The 24,063-nt window shown below is 35.9% G+C and overlaps 1 protein-coding gene across 10 annotated transcripts in view; it reads right to left on the reverse strand.

Moving 5' to 3' along the window:
• Positions 1-24,063, reverse strand: part of EML5 (EMAP like 5) — a 184,474-nt gene that overhangs the window by 143,247 nt on the left and 17,164 nt on the right. For 9 of the 10 annotated variants that reach the window (XM_053889692.1, XM_019461971.2, XM_019461970.2 and 6 more), the window contains exons 2-5: positions 15,478-15,637; positions 7,098-7,196; positions 4,202-4,270; positions 1,033-1,218 (exon numbers count right to left, since the gene is read on the reverse strand). In XM_053889692.1, coding sequence (XP_053745667.1) covers positions 1,033-1,218; positions 4,202-4,270; positions 7,098-7,196; positions 15,478-15,637 — 514 coding nt within the window. Of the gene's footprint in view, positions 1-1,032; positions 1,219-4,201; positions 4,271-7,097; positions 7,197-11,189; positions 11,291-15,477; positions 15,638-24,063 lie in introns of those variants that run through there. The other variant, XM_053889693.1, reaches the window with a different exon arrangement.

The raw sequence follows: 24,063 nt of genomic DNA on the forward strand, positions 1-24,063 counted from the left end.
CTGCAATGTGTATGACCACTGAAAGGTTAATACCCTAACATACAAATGAATAAAGAAAATCCAAGGACAAAAATAACAAAAAAGAGCAAAGAGTAAGAAAAACCAATTAATAGAAAAGGAATTTCAAGCAGTCAACAAATATATGAAATTACATATATTTAGGAAACAAAATCAAAACAAGAAGTTACTACTTGTCACCCAGAAAACAAGCAAAAATTTACAACGGTGGTTAAATCCTGCACTGAGGAATATGAAGAGCAAACTGGTATTTTTATAGACTGATGATGAAAATGTAAATTGCCACAACCTTTGTGGAAAAGAATCTGATATTTCTGGTCTTTTGCTTAAAGCAAGTCCTGTTCTAAGTAGTTCTTTAATGTATTTAATATGTAACATATTATATATTTATCATGGTTCATATAAATACATTTAATAACTTTTCTACTTGAGATCTTACTGCTCACCATGGGGCAGCTCTGTGCTCTCTAGGTCCCTTCATTATGTGAGGGACCCAACTGCTAAAAATCCCTAATCCAAAAAACACTAAAAAGTTTTAACAATAGATTTTTTCCCAGTTTGATAACTTTTCTATATGAAAATCTCAGGAATTACAAAAATTAAATTCCGTTTCCACTCACTCACTTAATGAAATAATATTAAAATTAAAAAGGTGTATTTTTTCTAGAATATTACCCACAAGAGTTCTAGCTTTATTCTGTTGTAGTTAATCTAGAATACTTTTACTGTTGAATTTAATACGCTATTTATCAATAATACTCTGAGGAAGATACAAATACCAGAGCAATGGCTTGAACAAGGTAGTATTTATACTAATTTAATAAATATCTACATGTCTAATTGCATAACACTTCTTCACTGAAATCTTGAAAACAAACAGGCTAATTCAGTTAGAACAACATTTTTCAAGTAACTGAATTGACTAGAAAGTCTGCTACATTACATAATCTTTTGCTCTACGACAAGAAGGTAAGCAGTTATCGAAAAGTGTTTAAAATATTTAAATATACTTACAGTATGGGCTCCTTGTATTGTCCTTATAAGATTGATTCCTTTCCAAACATATATATCCCCATTAAGTGCACCAGAATATGTTAATTCATCCCTTGCACAGGCCAGGCACAAAATTGTCTGAAGGTCACCAGTTTTACCAAAGACCCCTCGTTTTGGGGTCAGAGCATTTCCACATAAATTCCAGAACTAAAAGGTACACAGTATAATCAAATTACCAAAGAATGCTTATAAAATAAAGTAAAATATTTCTAGTACTTTGAAGCTATATTAGATTAGCAGACTAAAAATTACCTAAGAAATTCCCTTATGAAACATTAGCTTTCAAATGTTCACATCCTCATCCTAGTGTTGTCAATAGCTATATTAGAGCTGATAAGCCACTGGTTTCAATCCTTATCTGTAAGAATAAGGGGGGTGAACTAGATTATTTTAAAAATAGGCTATGCTTCCCCCCTTCGGTTTCTGAAAAAAATTTACATGAAACTCAGACATTGAAAGACTTGGCTATGGGTTAGCAATGAAAATGAAGATAAGACATCAGACACTTTTAGGAAAGAGGACCAACCTAACGTCCAATCTTTGATGAAGTTAGTAAAGATGGGGGGAAAATGGTGTTCTCACTGATATTTTCAAAGCTGAGCAATTCTTTTACTTGTAAAGCTTAAAAGATACACATTTGGAATAATTAGTTCATTCTTAGGAGAAAATGGGAAGTCAAACATAAATCTTCATGACCAAGGTTTTTATTCTTTTATGTGAATTCAGGTAAATTTTAATAGTGTGTAGAAAGAAATAAACAAAAATGGATTAGGGCATTGATATACAGAATAAATAGTTTTGCATAAAGAAATTTGGCCCAGAGAATAAATTCAACTTTATAGTAAGTTACCACTTAAAATAACATTGATTGTTACATACTTAAACATCTCCCCTCATCTGTTGAGATCTTATTTTAAGACCTAAAGATCTTAGTTTAAAACCTGAAGCCTCGGTGCACCTGGGTGGCTCAGTCGGTTGAGCAGCCGACTTCAGCTCAGGTCATGATCTCGCGGTCCATGGCTTCGAGCCCCGCGTCAGGCTCTGTGCGGACAGCTCAGAGCCTGGAGCCTGTTTCGGATTCTGTGTCTCCCTCTCTCTGACCCTCCCCCGTTCATGCTCTGTCTCTCTCTGTCTCAAAAATAAATAAACGTTAAAAAAAAAAATTAAAAACCCTGAAGCCTCAAAAAATTATGATGCTTATCCATTCAATAATGAATGCTTTAATCAATGAATTTTTATGATTTTTCATTCTAAAAGCCCCATGATCCCTTTGCACAAGGATAGCTGGTTCTCTTCCTATCAGCAAATCCCTATTTCAACCTACTATTTATTTTCATCTAGGAGTGATTCTCAAATCTGGCTGCACATTAGACCTCACCTGAGAGAAAGGATAAAACATAGTATGCTGGGCCCCCACAGAGATAAACTGAGACAGAATCTCCAGAGAGTCAAACCCAGGTATCCAAAATTTTTGATGCTCAGAGTAAAGCACTCATGTTCTATAATCCAGATCAATGCTAGCTAATAGAACTTTCTGCGATGATGAAAATATTCTCTCCCTCCCTCTCTCTCTCTCTCTCTCTCTCTACGTATATATACATATACACACACACTGTCCAATAGAGTAACCACTGGATACATGTGGGTCTTAAGCATTTGAAATGTGATGACTGGGGTGACAGAAGAAGTGATTAAACTTTATTTAACTTTAATTAACTTAAATAGCTACATGTAGCTAGTTGCTACTGTACTGGCCAGTGAAGTTCTAGATCATCTTTGGGACTTCGTTTCCTCACGTGTACTGCCTGTAAAGACATCTACCCTACTTTCCATTGACTCAACTACAAGAAAAGAAATGTCACTCAGTAAAAATATAGTTTAATTCAGAAGAATCATGTGTTTAATACCTGAAAATGGAACTTTCAGTTTTATTTATAATACAAAACAGTAATATGTTTATTAATTTGCCAATATTTTATTAAGCATTTTATATCAAGAATAACAAACACCATCTTGTTCATCACAGATGAAAAAGACAAAAATTTCTACCTTTGCAGTATTTGTACTACTCTTGCAGTAAGGTACAAATCTATGCTAGATTTCTACCTTAAATCTAGCATAAAGACTTTTGCTGAGTATCTGTTAAAGAAATAAAGATTTAATACTACTCATTATCAAATCAGTACCAGAATATCAAAACCAGAATTGCAGTGGCAGCTAAAGATGCTTTGGAGAAAATGCAGACGGAGTAAGCATACCGAAAGAAAGGATGTAAACAGAACCTTACTTACTAGGAATTAACTGTTGTAAGGAACTGTTATATCAGAGAGGGGAAGAAGCAAGTATTTCCAATGTGCACCAGGGATTTAAAAGTAATTGTAAACATAAGAATGAATATCACCACTGACTATATGGGCTTCAAAACCTGAACTATAATTATAAAACAAAATTCAGAGCTTTCATAAGCATAATAAACAGTGGCTACCAAAGGGTGAGGTCAAATCAAAGAGTAAATATAGAGAGAGGAAAAGATAATACTGTCAGAAAGATGACCAGGTGCTATGTGCTAGGAACTGACAAGCACTTGAATAAACACTGCCTTACTTAATCCAATCTACAAGGATTATATAGATTATATAACATAACAGCAGCCATATTTTTAAGATGTGAAAAAAGCTCAGTGAGGCTACATGACTCATCCCGGGTCAAACACCTAAGCTGGTAAGTGGCAAAGCCAACTCTGTCCATGCTGCTTCCGTCACACCAACTTATCTCTGTGCAGGAAATCTCTTCCTTTGCTTGGCTTCCTACGCTCACATTTTATTCTGTAGGTGAAACATGAGAAAACAAGACAGATGTAGTAAAACCTACTTCACTAGACTATAAATTTCTTTATGGAAAGTGTTTTATTCATTCCCTACTCATACCTATACTCCTTACAGTGCCTCACACACAGTAATGACACAGTAAATGCCTGTTAGGTTGAACATCAGAACGTTAAAAATGTTGACATTTTAAAAATAAGTACTGTCAAAATCCTAAGACTCCCCTAAATTGTAAATAGTGTGGTGAGTACTTAGTGGCAGAGAGTAGTATACATGACTATTATAAAACAAGACCTTTCTAGTACCTTGATATGTTTTACACCACAGCTGACAAGTTTATTTGGCTGGTACAAGTCCCAAGAGATATCAAATATCTGTAAACAAATCAGATTCATGGTTAAAATACTTATTTTCAAAATCACTTAAGAATCCATCCAAAAGACCAAATGCCCCAACACCCTACCTATCATAAAACAATATTCCTCAATGAATAATAATCAGAATCCCACACTTCACAATCTCATGAGAAATAAATATGTAAATGATATGAACAAAAATTATTTCTTAGATAAAGACATGCCATATGGTTTCACTCATATGTGGAATTTAAGAAACAAAACATGAACATAGGGGAAAGGGGGAAAAAAAGAGAGGGAAGCAAATCATAGAAGACTCTTTACTATGTAGAACAAACTTAGGGTTGCTAGAGGGGAAATGGGTGAGGGATGGGCCAAAAGGGTAATGGGTGCTGTGAGGAGCACTGGATGTTATATGTAAGTGATGAATCGCTAAATTCTACTCCTGAAACCAGTTTTACCATATATATTAAGTAGAATTTAAAAATTTGAAATAAAAATAAAATATTAATAAAAAATTATTTCTTAGCTTCTATGAACTTTATGAAACAACTAGTGAAGTGAAAATTAATGCCTCTTTTTAATTTTTTAAAAAATCTGGTCCAGGGGCATGTGAGCGGCTCAGTTGGTTAGGTTTCTGACTCTAGATTTCAGCTATGCTCATGGTCTCATGGTTTCTGAGATGGAGCCCTGTGTCAGGCTCTGGGCTGACAGCAAAGAACCTACTTGGGATTCTCCCTCCCTCCCTCCCCCCCCCCCTCTCTCTCTCTCTCTCTCTCTCTCACTTTCTCTAAAAAAATAAGTAAACATTAAAAAAAAATAAAAAATTTCGTCTGTAAGTCACAAGAATGTTCAACAGAACTAGGGCATGAGGCAAGTACCTACATAATTTCTGCACAGAAAACATAATGAATGGAATGTACACTTAACACAGCTAGAAACAGAGAACTTTTTTTAATGTTTATTTATTTTGAGAGAAAGAGAGAGAGAGGGCAGGGCAGAGAGAAAGGAGAGAGAATCTCAAGCAGGCTCCACACTGTCAGTGCAAAGCCCAACGCAGGGCTCAATCTCACTGACTGTGAGGTCACGACCTGAGCTGAAATCAAGAACCAGATGCTTAACCAACTCAGCCACCCAGGTGCCCTGAGAACTTTTTTAAGCAATTGAAATAGGGAATGTTTTTATAGTTTTCTACCATACAAAACTACTTACATAAAGAATCCAAATATTTATTTCACAGTGAAAATTGTTTTTATTTTTTAGCTTTCTTTATTGTTTATGGGTCAAACAAAATTACCTTATACTTAAAATTTGGAGATCTCAGGCTTTGTTCTTGTCTAAGATTGCCAAAATTCTAAATTCTAACCAACCATTTTTGTTATAATAGCAAACGACAAAAAACCCAGCTGAAAATATGCAATAGAAACATATACTTTAATAACAAAAGAAAAGCTCTTGAAAAATAATTTCATAGCAGAAAAAAACAATTCTGTTACTCTTCACCATGTTTCTTTTAACACCTGCCTGCATAATCACCTAAGATGCTTATTACCTTTAAAAATGTATAAAATTATATTCTTCAGTAATAATAACGATTACATCTTATAAATTAATGTTTAACAAGTCACCATACACAGATTATATGAAAACCATATTGATGCAACTTTAAATACAAACTACAAAAATACTTTAAAAATTCCAACAGTACCATCTTCATAATAATCTACTTACTAAATCCAAAGTGTGTAATGCTTTAAGTCAGAATATGCAATTACCTAATTAAAATATACAAATCTGATCTGTTACACTTTAATAATTATCTGGGGCACCTGGGTGGCTCAGTCGGTCAAGCGTCCGACTTCGACTCAGGTCATGATCTCGTGGTCCGTGAGTTCGAGCCCCGCGTCGGGCTCTGTGCTCACAGCTCAGAGCCTGGAGCCTGTTTCAGATTCTGTGTCTCCCTCTCTCTGACCCTCCCCCGTTCATGCTCTGTCTCTCTGTCTCAAAAATAAATAAACGTTAAAAAAAAAAATTAAAAAAAAAATAATAATAATTCTCTAAATTGTGTTTGTGAGTGTGTAACAGGCCCTTTTGAGAATCTGCTAAAAGACATGTTTATTTTCCAAAATGCAAATACACACAAAATTTTCTATGCTACTTTTATAGATTCATTCATAGATTCCACCCCTACCCCCCCCACCCCCAATAGAATCAAACACTGTATCTCCTGTGCTGCTTCAGGTCATAATTTTACTACACACACACACACACACACACACACACACACACACACACACACACACACACAAATGAGACATTTTACAAGGCTTATAACAACGTTTTTGATGTATGTTTATAAAAGTAAATTTAATTTAAAAGTTGACTACAAAGTATTTTTTATGATTAACTTTATATAGCTTAGAACAAGGAATGTATTTTTAACAAGTTTCCAAAGTAAAAAATGTTAGGTCTCTAAAATTTTTAATATGAACACATAATTTCAAATTCACACATACATATCATTTTTCACTTTGTGATATATACATAACAAATTAGTGATAAACCATACTAAATAGACCATAGGCATGAACCATTCATCATTTATCCTGAAGCAAACAATGGTTAAAAGTTTAGCTCTAACACTATGCATACTGAGTCATATTTTTGAGTACTACAATACATATGCGTTCTAAAATTTTCTGAGTATTTACAGTTGTACTTTAAATTATTAGTTACATATGAACTATCTGGCAATAACAAAGTACAGAAACACAAAATCCTCTGGCTCTCCTCTGGCTTTTCCCCCATCCAGTACCCAGTAGAAACCCCAAAGGAGAATACTTACTCTGTCTGTGTGGCCAGGGGCCATAGATAACATTTTTCCCCTTTTCCAATCCCAAACACAAACTGCATTCTTTGAATCAAGTCCAACTGAAACCAAGCGCTGAATTATATCCAAGAAGTCCATGAGGGAATAAAAAGCAAACAAATCAAAAAGGAAGCAAATTATAAACAAATTCTACTCATGGGCATCAAAACATCAAAACTTACACATTTATGTTTTATAGACCTAATAGAGAAGGGCTGGATGTATTTCATCTTGTTAATATTCACATATGCGTAGTTCTTTACATTAAGAAACAGAAGAGAGACTTCCATCCTAACAGTAGCACTGACAAAATACCCTAAAACGTCTCTCCTGCCAAAAACTAAAAATGCTAGATAAAATGTAAAAACATCTTTTTAAATGCACTGCTGAGCTGTCAAGGAATTAAGAAATCTGGAACAAAAACAAAGTGATTTCACATAGGAATCCTGGAAGGTAAGAAAGCTCCCACATCCACTTTACTCTAAAGGCACCAGCTAACTCTTAGTAAGCCTGATGTTTGTTCTGCAGACTGAACAAGAATGGGAGGGAGATAAGGTTTAGGGCCAGCCCAAGGTATAGATTTGAATTTCAGATATCTAAAGCAGTGAACTGCTCAGAGAAAGGGAAAACAAGAAAGTATCCCTCCCCTGTTTTTAAAGTTTATTTATTTATTTATTTTGAGAGAGAATGAATGAATGAATGAATGAAGGACTATCCCAAGCAGGCTCCATGCTATCAGCATGGAGCCTGACACAGGACTCAAATTCAGGAACTGTGAGATCATGACCTGAGACAAAATCAAGAGATGAGCGCTTAGCCGACTGAGCTACCCAGGCACCCCAGCCCTTTTTAAAAAAGAGGTGGCATGCATGAAGGGGAAGAAAAACCTCCCGGCAAATGGACAGATATAAGCAGCTTTCAACTGGTTGTAGGGCCTAACTCCACATTAATCATAAACCCTTCAAGCGGAAAATTTTATTCAGAGTGGCCCTAAGGGTTGCAGTCTTCAGGCATCTTCAACAATGTAGCAAACACAGGTGAATATAAATCCTATCTGGAGAACTGACACTTCAATCCATCCCTCAAAGAATTCCTACAGGTAGCAATTCAATAAACACCTCTAACCCCCATAACCATGGGAAATAAGAAACAACAAGAATCAGCTAATCAAGACAAATAGCAAAATCAGTCCCATAAAACATCAGATACTGGAATTATCAGGTGAACAGATATATAAAATTAAGGCTTCAAAATATCTTCATATGAAGAAGGAATAGGAGACTATAAAAAGTATCCAAGCATATCTGAAGAAGCGAATGGAATTTCTAGAAATGAAAAATAAAATAAATAAAATTTAAAACTCAGTGGAAGAGTTACATAGGCAAGTAGAGGGAGATGAAGATACAGAGTTAAAAAGAGGAGCTAGCAAGATGGAAAGTGTGAGAGAGGTTAAGAAACGTGAGAGATGGAATTCCAGCCATGGAGAAGTATCAGGGTCTGAACCTGCCCCCCTGCCATAAACAACCAGAAACCACACAAGTATGCAAAAACGAACATTTTCAGACATTCAAAACAGGAAGTGAAGCACTGTGAACTCTCAAAGGGGGAGAAACAAACAAGGTGAGACCTGTACTTGCCCTAGCCTTCATCTAGGAGGCAATTTCCATATTATAGCACAGAAAGGTAGAATCCAAACAGGGCCCAGCAGACTTGCTGATTTGAGAAGACAGAGCGAGCCTAGAGTTCAGACGTCATGGCTAGGATTTGCAGAGCAGAGAAAGAGCTCCAGAAAATTTGTTTATGGGTCCCCTTGAGAACACCAATCTTTTCATGCCCAGGGTGAAATCCGTGAGGCCATGCAAAGAACAAATTGTGGACAAAAAGCAATTACTGGGGAGCTACAGCCAAAAAATTCCCAAAGATCATAAAGGGTCAGGATCACTCAAGTTCCCAATAGCCAGAATGGAGATAACTCTTTGAGTTCACTAGGTATTCAGTAGGGATCCCAGAAGAGTTGCACCTTAGTGGCAAAGTTAAACCAGTAGTCCTAGAGGAAAAGCTACTCTAGCCCTGCCCCCCAAAAAGCTTGAAAGCAAGCTTTCACAAGGATTAAACTTATTCACAAGGAATTTAACTACGTGCCAGAACAATGTACAAAATATTTTATTTTTTTTAATGTGCAAAATACTTTAAAGGAATACAACAAAATCCAGAATGCAGAATGTAACATATACAGTGTCCAGCATCCAATAAAAAAAATTATTGGACATGTGAACAAAGAAGAAAATGTGATGAATAACCAGGAGAAAAATCAGTTAATAGAAGCAGACCCAAGAATCACAGAAATGATAAAAATTAGGAGACATTCGCTATTAAAATGAAAATGTTCAGGATGCTCAAGAATTATTTTTATTATTTTTAAAAATTTGTAATGTTTATTTATTTTTGACAGAGAGACACACACACACACACACACCCATACACACAGAATGCAAGTGGGGGAGGGGCAGAGAGAGAGGGAGACACAGAATCCAAAGCAAGCTCCAGGCTCCAAGCTGTCAGCACAGAGCCCGATGTGGGGCTTGAACTCACAAACTGTGAGCCGAAGTCGGATGCTTAATCGACTGAGCCACCCAGGTGCCCCAAGAATTATTTTAAAACATACAAAGAATAAAAAGAGAAATGGAAGATTTGAAAGAACATACATAATTTGTAAAAATAAATGTTGAATTATGTGAAATAAAAATTCACACCATAGGATTAACAGCAATTTAGAGAATTAAGAAAAGATAGATGAACTTACAGATACAGCAAGAGAAATGATTCAAAATAAAGCACAGAAAAAAAAAAAGGAAAAAAAATGATGGTGCCTCAGCTAACTTTAGAAAAACATCAAGTGGTCTAGTATACAGGTAACTGTAGTTCCAAAAGGAGAAGATGGAGGCAAAGAAAATATAAAATCAGAGAAATGATGGCTAAAATTTTCTAAATGTGATGAAACTCATAAACCCAGCAAATCTAAGAAGTTCAATAAACTCCCAGCAGAATAATCACACACACAGAGAAAACATACATCAACACAAATGGTAATCAAATTGCTAAAACCAGTGCTAAAGAGAAAAATCTTAAAAGCAGTCAGAAAAAAAGACAATTTTAGTATGGAGGAACAAAGATTAAAAAGTTATTCTAGATTTCTCATCTAAAGCTATACAAGTCAGATGACAATGAATAACCTCTTCAAAAATCCTAAGGAGGAAAAAGGCAACATAGAACAGTATACCTAGCAAAATTACCTTTGGAAAATTGGGTCAAAATAGGCTTTTTCAAGTAAACAGAAGGTGAGACCTGCACTAGAAGATATGATAATGGAAATTACTTCAGCCAGACAGAAATGATACACCTGTGAATTAAGCGTCCAAATGGTAAATATGTAAATAAGACTTTTATTTTTAATTTTCTTTTTAAACTGCTTAAGGCAAAAATAACAATAGTTATTATGGGATTTGCAAAATACATATAAGTAAAATGAACGACGACAGCACAGTAAACAGAAGGAGAGAAAGGAAACAGCAGAATATATTTTTTTCACATCCTTTCCAAGTGCACATGAAACTTCATGAAGATCACAAAATTCTGAATCACAAAATAAGCCTAACCAAATAAAAAAACCCCTAAAATACAGAGTATGTTCTCTGACAAAAACAGAAATTAGAGTAACAGAAAGTTGTGCAGAAAATCCTCCAAATGTGTGCAAATTAACAATACACTTGTAAGTAACTGAAAGGGATAAAGAAGAAATCACAAGGATCAGCCCACGACACAGATTTTTTGGCCTGGGTTAGAAGCAGGGGTCAGCAAACTACAACCCTCAGGCCAAATCCTGCCTGAATCCTGTTTTTGTAAATAAAATTTTACTGGAGTGCAGCCATACCGATTCTTTTACAAGCTGCCCATGACTGCTTTCCTACGACAACGCAGGGCTGAGGAGTGGCAACAGAGACCGTATGTATGGTCTACAAGGCTTAAATATTTACTGAGTTGTTACACAAAGTGCACCAGTTTACTAACCTCTGATTTAAAGCATAGATTCTGGTATCAGACTACCTAGGTTTGAACATCAGCTCCATCTCTCATTAATTAATTAGATTACTTTCAGCAGTTATGTAGCCTCTCTGAACCGCAGTTTCCTCACCTATTAAGTGGGAATAATAGAAGTGTTTCATAGGGTTACTATGAGAATTAACATATATACATACACAAAAAAGTTAATATGTGGTTAATGTTACATAAATGTTTGTTATCATCATCATTGTTAATTTACCACAACCATAACTAGCTTTAAGAACCTATGCCCTCTACCTGTCTGAATGAGAAATGCCATCTAATACTCAGAAACAAATTCTGCAAAGTAGAATTACTATTTAAACCCTCAAATGGGCAGAATGAATGGCTCCCATGAAAAGATACAGTATATAGTTTGTTGTGGCTCTCCATCAAACCACCCTGGCAGAAAGACCAAGGGAACAAGAGGAGAGGACTTACTTTTCCTGAGAGTCTTGGGAATTACAGGGTATCAGTAAATATCTAGCTAAAAGAAATCTACCTACTGTGTAGAGATTAAAATTTCACAAAACAAATCTAAAGTGAGGAATAGTCAGAGGGGGACTGCCCATTCTATTGATGCTTCTTCTGACTTGGCTCATCCTACACACACAGCAAACCACGATGGGCCAAAAGCTTTAAAACTCCATGTATCTCCATAGAGCCTCGAAGCATTCAGCTCTGTACAGACAGTGAAAAAAAAGGAGATCTGGAAGCACTTCCTCTGTAGCCCTGATAAACTTAACATGGCCAAAATCAACCTCCCTCAGCACAGGTTAAGCAACAGCAGAGAGGATAAGAGAGAAATAACCAAGCCAATACTGCTTCCTCTCCTAGCTTTCTATCATTTTTTACTGTATCATGTTTTCTCACATTTACCCAGCCTGGGTAGGTGAGGAAGAAGATAAAGTTTTCCAGTAAAAGTAACGCTTTAACCATGTAAGAGTTGGGTAGAAAAGTAAGAGAAAGTGCCTTTCAGACCAAAGGACAGCAAGATTAGAGAGATCATGGTGCCTTCAGGAAAAAGTCTAATTCAGGGTAGCTGAGGGGAGGAGTGCCAACTGGAAAGTGGCCAGAGACAAGGCTGGAGAAGCAGGCCAAAGCCAGAGAAAGGGTCAACTTTGTCTTCTAAGAGAGTTGGAATAAAGAGAGATTCAGTTTTAAAGGTATCGTACATAGTATATTTGTATGACATTTGGCAGGGATGGGGGGCGGTATCTGGAGTTGAGGAGAGAAACTGGGGCTTCACTGTTAACTGACATGGACATTAAAATCATGGCTCTAGATGATCACCTAGAGAGAATAAGTAAAAAGAAAAGAAGGCCACAGATTCCTAAAGAACACTGACATTTAAGAAGCAGACAGAAGGAAAGGCACCTTTAATTAAGAAGTAAAAGTCAGAAAGGGAAAAAGAAAACCAGCTTCTAGAATTTCTCCTTGATCCCAACAAAACCTTAGTTGTGTCCCTTAACTGAACTGGATTTATTAAAAGATTCTAGTGCACTCAATGCTCAAATAAGAAAACTATCCTAATAGACACAGCTAGACGCATCCCATGAGTTCCTGCAATTGTAAACCATATTCAAATAACAAACAATTATACTTAAAACATGTTAGTATGTGAGTCCTTGTGGTCTCAGTGTTCATTACACAAGAACTAATGATCATGATGTCACAAAGTAAAATCACAAATTTTGCAAGAGAGGCAGGACTTGATGGAATAAATACTGGTAAAATCCTACATAAAATCATTAGAAATTAGGATCTGGCAGAGAAATAGAAAAAAACTCAAGAATAATACAATAGGCACTTGAGATATGTCAAGTTAGCAAGAGACTGCTAAAAGGCACTTGGAAAAACCAGTGAACTCCCCTAATATTTTTGCAAAAATTACTCTCTTGATAATCATGTGCCAAAAGGCTAAGGTACACTAAAGCCTTTTATTTTGTACCATCATATAATTGACAAAATTAAGTTAAAAACTAATGCTTTATTCTTAGTTCATTCTGTAAATCACCAGAGCTGTAACTACAGCTTAGATTGTGTTCAACATGAGAAATGTTTTTGCAGTGTACTGTTGTATTTGCAAGATAAAGTATCAAATTTCCCTTCCTCCCACTTAGAAATTTTAGTCCCTGTTTGATGTGCGTTATAGAAACAGACTTTTCAGGCCCTAATTATTCTCAGTAAGGCAGACTTCTGGTGTCAGAGTGGATATTCAGTCCATTTAGAAGAAAGCCTCTGGGAAAATAATATTCAGCATTACTGTTAACAGGGAAATTCACTGGATAAATCTTAATAGAGCACTATTATAAAATGCAAAAATCACAATTATTTCCTAGTTGATAGCTCATAAACAGTTCAGATATTAGTGAATATATTCTCAAATATATTTTTTAACTAAGGCATTTTCTCAATAGAATTTCAGAGATACTCTTCTTAATCTTCAGTCGGCAGCAGTTCCTTATAAGCTTTAATTGTATTTAAGATGGATGAATTTCTTCTGAAATATAAATAACTACTTCCTAAGTTCCATGTTTGGGAGGCAGGAGAGCATTGTGATTAAAAACATGAGCTTTGGAGTGTGACTGACCTGGGTTTCCGCTCTGGCTCCATTTACTAGCTGTGTAACCTGGGGCAAGTTATTTAACCTCTCTAAGTCTCAGTTTCTTTATCTGTAAAATAGAGATAATAATAGTATCTATTTCATAGGGTTGCTGTGAGGATTAAATAAGATAATGCAGGCTCAGCACAATGCCTGGTACTTAGTATGTGCTCAGTAACTTTTAGCTATTATTATGTTTTTTATAAGCTTAAACTTTTAAGTAACACATTCTCATGAAGATTTGTGATAATAAAATACATGTACCAAAGGCTTTTCTTATAAGTTCTACAAAATAAGCAAAATTAAAGGCTTTCAACTAGGAAGAGCTATGGGCATGACTTCTCCTTATATACACAAAAGAAATTCCTCAGCAATGCAACACATAACATTTAGAAAGAGCAATTTCAAAATTAGGAAGAAAACATCTATTTTGAAAGAATACAGATACTTATAGTTAATACATCGTGGACTTCATAACACCTTTAGTAAATGACTAAAAAAAAAATCCATGTACGTTTGTTTCATAAAATTTAATCTCCCAAGAGATAGGTTAAGAGTAATTCTCTTCCTTTTAAAAAAGAAAATAAAATTGATATGAGGACAGTAAGGGACTTGAAAAATAGCAAAACAGGACATGAATTAAGGTTCTGTAATTGCCAATCACTGCTACAATACTAATATTAAACCTAGAAGCACATTTTTCCCCAAATGAAAGGTTCCAATTAAGTCTTAAAGATCTCTTAACAGACTCTTAACAGAAAGGCATATTAATCTATGCTACTCAAAGAAGCTATTCCTTAGTTATAAATAAAATATCTGTCATTTTCAAGAGAACAAAACACAATGTGATCTGTTTTTATAAAATCTCAACCTATAAAATTAATTTTATGAACTGAAAAGCAGGCAACTAAAATCTTTCTAAAAGTTAAAATGACTGTTAAAGTCTAATTTTAACATAAAACTGTTAAAGACTACAAATTAACCATACCTGCAAAATTCAACTTCTTACCACTTCTTAAATATGTTTTAGGTATAACAAGTTCCATGAAAACACCATAAAAAAGTTCTTGGCCTGTTTAATTTTTTAAAATAATCATTCACTAGAAGTAGATGATAATTTGGGAACTGATAATTATATCCTTTGTTTTCAACTTTGATTTTGTATAAAAATAGCTCTTATAGGAACCACCTCCTTATTTTCAATAAAAAATGTAACTTCAACAGAAACCTTTAAAATAACTGAAAATTAAAATGTATACAGCTCTACTTAGAGAAACTTAGTTTTCCTAAGATGTCTTCCTAAGACGTCTTTCATCTGTCTTATCAACATAAGGAAAGTTATGTTGATACCTGGAAAAGTTATATGTAAAATTTCTAGGACAATTAGGTAATATTCTACTGAGTCAGAATCTCTTTGGCTTTTATAATAGTATTAATTCAATTAAAAAGTTTGTGATATGTGAAATAAAGACCACTTCTTGTTCTTATTTTTCTTATATTCATCAACTATCCACCCAATGTACCTCCACCCTTGAACAAACAGGTATTTTTCATCAATTGCTTTCCAATTTAATATTTATAGATTTGTAATCATTTCTTATAGTACACGTTTATAAGATGTAGTTTAGAAAAAGAAAAAAAATCACATACCTGCCCGTCTAAGTCGAATGCTAAACAAGCTATACCATGTGTATGAGCATCCTTTAGAATTGATATGGTCTGCACAGTGTATGAATCCCAAACACAGATATAAGGCTCTTTCCCAACTTGTCCCGTTGCTACCAATACTCGTTCAGGATGCAATGCAAGGCTGCAAAATAAATAAATAAACTGACTTAAAACTGTTTATAGAGCTTTTATATTTGATATACATAAACTTTATATATACAAATGCAAAATTTAGACTTTATCCATTTAATATAATTTGGACTTAAAATAACTTCTAGTGGGGGTGCCTGGGTAGCTCAGTCAGTTAAGTGTCCAACTTCAGCTCAGGTCATGATCTCACGGTTTGTGAGGTCGAGCCCCGCGTCAGGCTCTGTGCTGAATGCTTGCTTGGAGCCTGGAGCCTGCTTGGGATTCTGTGTCTCCTTCTCTCTCTACCCCTCCCTCACTCATGCTCTGTCTCACTTTGTCTCTCAAAAACAAATAAATGTAAAAAAAAAAAAAAAAAAATTAAAGTAACTTCTAGGGGTGCCTGGGTGGCTCAGTTGGTTAAGTGTCAAACCTCAGCTCGGGTCAAGATCTCACAGTTTATTGAGTTTGAGCCCTGCTTCAGAACTCTGTGCTGACAGCTCAGAGCCTGGAGCCTGCCTCTGATTCTGTGTCTCCCTCTCTCTCTGCCCCTCCCCTGCTCATGTTCCTTCTCTTTCAAAAATAAATATTAAAAATTTTTTTAAATAAAATAACTTCTACAAAAATCCATACTGAGTTATTACTTGACTAGTATATGTATGTTATGACCAGATGATGATAGACTTCAAAATCTCTGTAATATGATATAATGTGTGTAAACTTTGCAAGAAAAGGATTCTCACAATGGATCAATTGCACCACAGCAACAAATTAGTAGCAGCCTCACCACATGCCACTTTCTCTTTTGGTATTCATCTGTTTTTAAGCCCTCTCTCCTATTTTACTCTTTTATTACATGACATTACACAAAATCTTAGCATCCAAAAATAGCACTTAGTAACACTCCTATGGTAATAAATTATAAACCCCATTTTTAATTGAAGTAAAATTGGTATATAAGTTTTAATTATGTAACATTTTAATTAAATATCTGTGTTCATCTCAAAGTGATCACCTCCAAAAGTCTAGTTATCATCTATTACCATACATTTGACTCCCTTCACCCCTCAACCGCCTACCCTTGTAGTAACCACCATTCTGTTTGTCTATGAGTTTGTTTTTGTTATATTTTATTTTTTTAGATTCCACATATGAGTGAAGTAATACTATTTTTTACTTTCTCCTTCTGACTTAGTTCACTTAATACCCTCATGGTCCATCCATGTTGTCAACATCTGATTTCATTCTTTTTTATGGCTGAATAGTATTCCACAATGTCTATATACCACACCTTCTTTACCCATTCATCCACTGATGCATATTTAGGTTGTTTCCATATCTTGACTATTGTAAATAATGTTGTAATGAACACCAGGCTGCATATATGTTCTTGTATTAATGTTTTCATGTTCAGATAAATGTCCAGTAGTGGGACTGTTAGATAGTATGGCAGCTCTATTCTCAACTTTTTGAGGAATAACCATAGTGTTTTACACAGCAGCTGCACTAATTTATATTCCCAGGGTTTTATTTACATATGAGGGCTCCTGTTTCTCCACACCCTCTCCAACACTTGTTATTTCTTGTCATTTTGATGACAGCCAATCTAACCCATATGAGGTGATATCTTACTATGGTTTTGGTTTGCATTTCCCTAATAATTAGTGATGCTGAACATGTTTTCATGTGTCTGTTAGCCATTTATAGGTCTCCTTTAGAAAAATGTCTATGCAGATCCTCTGGTCATTTTTTTATTTGAACTGTTTTTTGTTAAGTTGTAGGAATTTTTTAATATATTTTGGATATTAACCCCTTGGCAAATATGTAATTTGCAACTATCTTCTCCCATTTAGTAGGATGCCTTTTCCTTTTGATGATGGTTTCTTTCACTATGCAGAGGCTTTTTAGTTTGATGTATTTCAATATGTTTATTTTTTTAAGGTTTATTTATTTTTGAGACAGAGAGAGCGAGCGCACTAGCAGGGAAGGGGCAGAGAGAGAGGAGACACAGAATCCTAAGCAGGCTCCAGGCTCCAAGCTGTCAGCACAGAGCCCGATGCAGGCTGGAAGTCACAAACCACAAGATCATGACCTGAGCCAAAGTCAGACACTTAACCAACTGAGCCACCCAGGTGTCCCTCAATTTGTTTACTTTTGCCTTTGATTCCCTTGTCTTTGGAGTTAGATCCACAAATACATTGCTAAGACTGATGTCAAGGAGCTTACCACCTGTTTTCTTCTAGAAGCTTTATGGTTTCAGGTCTTACGTTCAAGTTTTAAATCCATTTTGAGTTAATTTTGGGGTACACTATAAGATAGTGGTCTAGTTTCATTCTTTCGCATATGACTGTCCAGTTTTCCCAACACCATCTTTTGAAGAGACTGTCCTTTCTCCATTTTATGCTCTTGGCTCCACTGCCATAAACTAAATGTCCATACACGTGTGGGTTTATTCCGGGGCTCTCAATTTTGCTTCACTGATCTATGTGTCTGTTTTTATACCAATACCATAGTTTTGTTTACTATAGCACAAATATTTCAAAAAACAGAAGAGTCACCCATAGTTCACAGAAAGTAGTCTGAGTCTTTAAAAACAAGACAAAGACCAAACAGTTGGTAATGGTTTATGTACATTAGCAGGAGGCACGAAGTAAATACAAATTTCTCCTTCATAAATTTTTCTATAAATAGATTCAGGTTATGAGATTCATCTTTAGGAGAAAAAAAATCACTCCTGGCCTCAGAGTCAAGGATGAGTTGAAAGTGGGAAAAGTTAGGAGGGTATTAGGACAGAATCAACTGATTGGATGTAGTGAGTTGGGGGGAAAGAAAGGTCTAAGATGACTCTTGGGCTTCTGGCTTGAGCATCTGGATGGCTTAGATGGTATTCATCAAGTCAGGGAATACTAAATGAGTAACCAGAGGGAGGGAAGATAAGTAGGAATGGAAGGTTGACTCAACATATAAAAGTCAACCAATATATCATAGTAATAGAATAAAAATCAATCCTAAAAAAAATAGAAAAGTAAAACAAATACAAACCCATATACATTAATCTCAATAGACACAGAAGACGCATATGACAAAAACCCAATCCCTTTTGTGATAAAAATACACAACAAACTATGAATTAAAGAGAACTTACTCAACTTGATAAAGGGGAATCTATGAAAACCCACAGCTATTATCACATTTAATGGTGAGAGCCTGAAAGTTTCCCCTCTAAGTACAGGAAGGAGACAAGGATGTCACCTCTTGTCACTTCCATTCAACATGATACTGGATATTCTGAACAGGATAATTAGGCAAGAACAAGAAACAAAAGGAAGAAGTAAAACTATCTCTACTTACAGATGATATTATCTCGTATAAAGAAAATCCTAAGGAATCCACAAACAACAACAAAATAAATCCCAAGTAGAGTTAATAAGCAATGTGGTAGGATATAAGGTCAATATAAAATATCAATTATATTTCTATACACTAGCAATGAACAATCTGAAAATTAAGTTAAAACAATTTCACTTATGATAGCATCAAAAACAACAAAACATTTAGGAATAAATTTAGCAAAAAAGTACAAGACTTGTACACTGAAAAGTACAAAACATCGTTCATTTTTAAAAGATCTAAATAAATGGAAAGATACACTGTAATATAATTACAACATGTTATATATAATATTGTAATACTGCAATTTTGTTAAAATGACATTACTTCCTAAATTGATCAGTAGCTCCCAGCTACCCCAAAACAGGAAATGACAAAAAACAAATAAGTCTCCAACAGTTTACCAGAAAAAGGCAATCCCATCAATGTCCTAAAGTCCAGGAACTCCCTACTATCTTAATGTTAATGCTTTGCTAGAGGGAAAAACAACCTTAGTTTGACAATAGCTAGGCCTCTAGTAAGTCTTTAGCACGTGAAAGCCTCTTTGGAAACTCCCTCTTGACTTTATCTCCTACCTCCCCCCACATAAAACGGTCACCTCCCACACTTGCAGTGCGTACTTCCTGCCCAGAGTCCTGTCCCCGTGCTTTAATAAAATCACCTTTTTGCACCAAAGAAGTCTCAAGAATTCTTTCTTGGTCATTGGCTCCAGACCCCCACCATCCCAAAACTTCACCAAAAATATTCCATTTTTCTACAGCTTCTATTTCCTTGCTGAGAACTTAAAACATTTCATTTGTTTCAAGAACATTCCCGTTTACTTCACGGCATATAGTTATAACAACTGCTCTAAATTCTTTGATAATTCCAACACTTCATTGTGGAGCTGATAACTACTGTCTTTTATAAGTTCTTAAGAATTTCCTAATTTTTTGTGTGATCATTTTGGATTATATCCTGGACATTTGGAATACTGTGCTATAAACCCTGGGCCCTGTTAAAATCCTCTAGAGAATGCTGTTTCAGCAGGCAAGCACTCTGGTTAGGTTCAGGGCACATGCCCCAGTTCTCCTTCTATGGTTCCAATGTTAGTTTAATTTTTAAAGCCTTTGTAGTATTACCACATGTACACACCACAGGGGCCAATTTGGAAGCTGGATGATTATAGTTCAGTTTTCAAAGCCTTTGATACGCTGTTTCTAATTAGTTCCAACCATGTGCAGCGTAAGAGTCTAGGACATCAAATGTAACTTTATAAGATCTCCCTCCTCTCCATAAACTCCCCCAACTCTCAATCTCCCAGGGGCTCTACTTCATCGTACTGTGACTAGAAAGTCCAGAGTATGAGCCTCTGTACACTGTCGTGCTCTTCCTACAATTGGGTCGGACTCTGGGCAAAAAGCATTTGGCCTATTTTTTAATTGGTCTGTTGTCCTATTACTGCATTGTAAGAGTTCTTGATATATTCTGGATACAATTCTTTTCTCAAACATGTGTTTTGGAACTGTGTTTCCCAGTTTGTGGACTGTCTTCATTTTCTTAATGGTATCTTTTAAACAGCAAAAGATTTTAATTTTTAAAAATTTTTTGTTAATGTTTATTTATTTTTGAGAGACAGAGCGAGAGCATGAGTGGGGTAGGAGCAGAGAGAAAGGGAGACACAGAACCCAAGGCAGGCTCCAGGCTCCTAGCTGTCTGCACAGAGCCCCACACGGTGCTTGAACCCACAAACCCCGAGATCATGACCTGAGCTGAAGTCGGATGTCTAACCGACTGAGCCACCCAGGTGCCCCAAAAGATTTAAAAATTGTTGAGACTTTTTATTTTAGACTAATTAGATTCATCAAAAAGTTGCAAAAATAGTTTAAACAGTTATCTTAAATCCCTCACCCCACTGCTATAGTATAATCTTGGTACAATAAGAAAGATGAAATTAACATTAGTACCCCCTCTAAACTACTTATTCAAAATTCACCAGTTTTCTCACTGAAGTTTTTCTGTTTCAAGATCCTATCCAGGGTAGGATAGTTGCATTTAATTCTCATTAGCAACTTCAATCTCTGTAACAGTTTCTTTGATTGTCTTTCATGATGGTATACTTTTGAAAGTTTTTTTTTTTTTTTAATGTTTGTTTATTTTGAGAGACACAGAACGCACACACGTGAGTGCAAGCCAGTAGGGGAGGGGAAGAGAGAGGGAGAGAGTGAGTCCCAAGCAGGTTCGGTGCTATCAGCACAGAGCCCAATCTGAAGCTCCATCCCATGAACAGTGAGACCATGCATGACCCGAGCAGAAACCAAGAGTTGGATGCTCAACTGAATGAGCTACCCAGGCGCCCCTTTTTTTAAAGTCTTTTTAAATTTTTTTTTTTTAACGTTTATTTATTTCTGAGACAGAGACAGAGCATGAGTGGGGGAGGGGCAGAGAGAGAGGGAGACACAGAATCCGAAGCAGGGTCCAGGCTCTGAGCTATCAGCACAGAGCCCGACGCGGGGCTCGAACTCATGGACTGCAAGATCATGACCTGAGCCAACGTCGGATGCTTAAGCTACCGAGCCACCCAGGTGCTCCTAAAGTCTTTTTAAAAAATGTTTATTTATTTTGAGAGAGGGAGAGAGTGAAAGAGAATATATGATGCTATACTTTTGAAGAGTACTAATCACTTATTTTGTAAAATGTCCCTCAATTTGGATTTGTAACACATTTTTCCATAATTGGAGTGAGATCATGCATTTTTGGCAAGTATACCACAAAAATTGTATTTGTTCTTCTTAGTTCATCATATCAAGGATGTCAATATGCATTACTACTGATGATGTTTACCTTAATTCCTTAGATAAGCTGGTGCTTGCCACGTTTTTCCACTGTAAGGTTACTACAAAGCTTCTCTTTGTTGTCAATATGTATTTTAGGGGAGATGCTTTGACTCCATGAAGATCCTGTTTCTCCTCAAACTTTCATTCACTAATTTTAGCATCCACTGCTAGGCCTTGCCTGAAACAGTTGCTACTGTACTGTTTGCCTTATGCGATCCTCCTATTTCCTCTTTTCTTCTACATTTATTGATTGGAATTCTACCATAAGGAAAATTTTTTAATTTTAATTTTTAATTTTTTGAGTATAGTTGACATACAATGTTACATTAGTTTCAAGTGTACAACATAGTGTTTCAACTTCTCTATATGTTATGCTACGCTCACCACAAGTGTAGCTACCGTCTGTCACCATATAACACTATTATAGTATCATTGGCTATATTCCCTATACTGTGTCTTTTATTCCCATGACTTATCCATAACTGGAAGCCTGTATCCCTCATTCCCTCTCACCTAGTATGCCTACCCCCCTACCTCTTTTTCCTTTGGCATCCATCAGTTTATTCTCTGTATTTTTAGGTCCGGTTCTGCTTTTTGTTCATTTGCTTTGTTTTTTATGTTTCACATGAGTGAAATCATATGGTATTTGTCTTTCTCAGTCTGATTTATTTCACTTAGCATAACACCTGGGTGGCTCAGTCAGTTAAGCATCCAACTCTTGGTTTCAGCTCAGGTCATGATCTCAAGGTTGGTGAGTTCAAGCCCCACGTTGGGCCCTGTGCTGACAGCTCAGAGCCTGGAGCCTGCTTCAGATTCTGTGTCTCCCTCTCTGCCCCTCCCCTGTTCATGTTCTGACTCTCTCTCTGGCAAAAATAAGCAAACATTAAAAAAAAAAAAAAAAAAGCATAAGACCCTCTAGGTCCATCCATGTTTCTGCACGTAGCAAGATCTCATCCTTTTTTATAGCTGTATAGTACAGTCTGTGTGTGTGTGTAAATATACTACATCTTCCTTATCCATTCATCTATCAATGGACACTTAGGTTACTTCCATACTGACTACTATAAATAATGCTGTAATAAACATAGGGTTTTGTATATCTCTTAGAATTTTTGTTTTCTTTGGGTAAATACCTACTACTGGAATTACTGGATCATACGGTATTTCTATTTTTAATTTTTTGAGGAATCTTCCATACTGTTTTCACAGTGGCTATACTAATTTATGCTCCCACCAATAGTGCACAAAGGTTCTTTTTTCTTCACATCCTCACAAACACTTAATTCTTGTCTTTATTTTGGCCATAGGAAGAACTATCTTTTCTCTCTTAAAGTTTATTTATTTATTTTGAGAGAGAGAGTGCACGTGAAAGCAGGGTAGAGGCAGAGAGAGAAAGAAAGACAGAATCCCAAGCAGGCTCCACCGTGCTATCAGCACAGAGCCCAACTCAGGGCTCCACCCCACGAACCACAAGATCATGACCTGAGTGGAAATCAAAGGTCAGATGCTCAACCAACTAAACCACCCAGGCACCCCTCTCTTTTATTTAATCCATTGTTTATACAGTTGAATTCATGGGAATTTTAAGATTTTTAAAAAATGTTTATTCATTTTTGAGAGACAGAGAAATAGAGAGTAAACGGAAGGGCAGAGAAAGACAGAGACAGAGAACCCCAACCAGGTTCTGTGCTGTCGGCATCGAGCCCAATGTGGGGCTCGAACCCACAAACTGTGAGATCATGGGCTGAGCCGAAATCAAGAGCCAGATGCTTAACCAACTGAACCACCCAGATGCCCCCATGGGTATTTTAATAACATTTTTTTTTCTGTAAAGTGACAGACAGTAAATACTTTAAGCTTTGCCTGCCATACAACCTCTGTTACAGCTACTCAACTTTATGGTTATAATTCCAAATCAGCCATTGATGATATGTAAACCATGCATTCTCATTGGGAGCAACATCACTTCCATGGGGTTAAAAACTGGTTCTTGTGGGTGTGAAGGTCTTACTCTTTTTATGAAGAAAGCATAGATACATATATGGTACATAAATTGATATACAGTATATCTGTGGTAATAAAATTTTGTGGTGGGTTGGGGCAATTAAGAAAAAAATACCTAAAAGGGTTCCTTAGAGGGACTATTTAAAAAAAAAAAAAAAAAAGGCTGCAAAAACAAATAGTCATGTCTGTTTTCCAATAAAACTTTATTTACAAAAATAGATGGCAGGCCATA

Source organism: Panthera pardus, unplaced genomic scaffold (assembly GCF_024362965.1).
Source record: "Panthera pardus isolate Hobbes unplaced genomic scaffold, ASM2436296v1 HiC_scaffold_24, whole genome shotgun sequence".
NCBI lineage: Eukaryota > Metazoa > Chordata > Mammalia > Carnivora > Felidae > Panthera > Panthera pardus.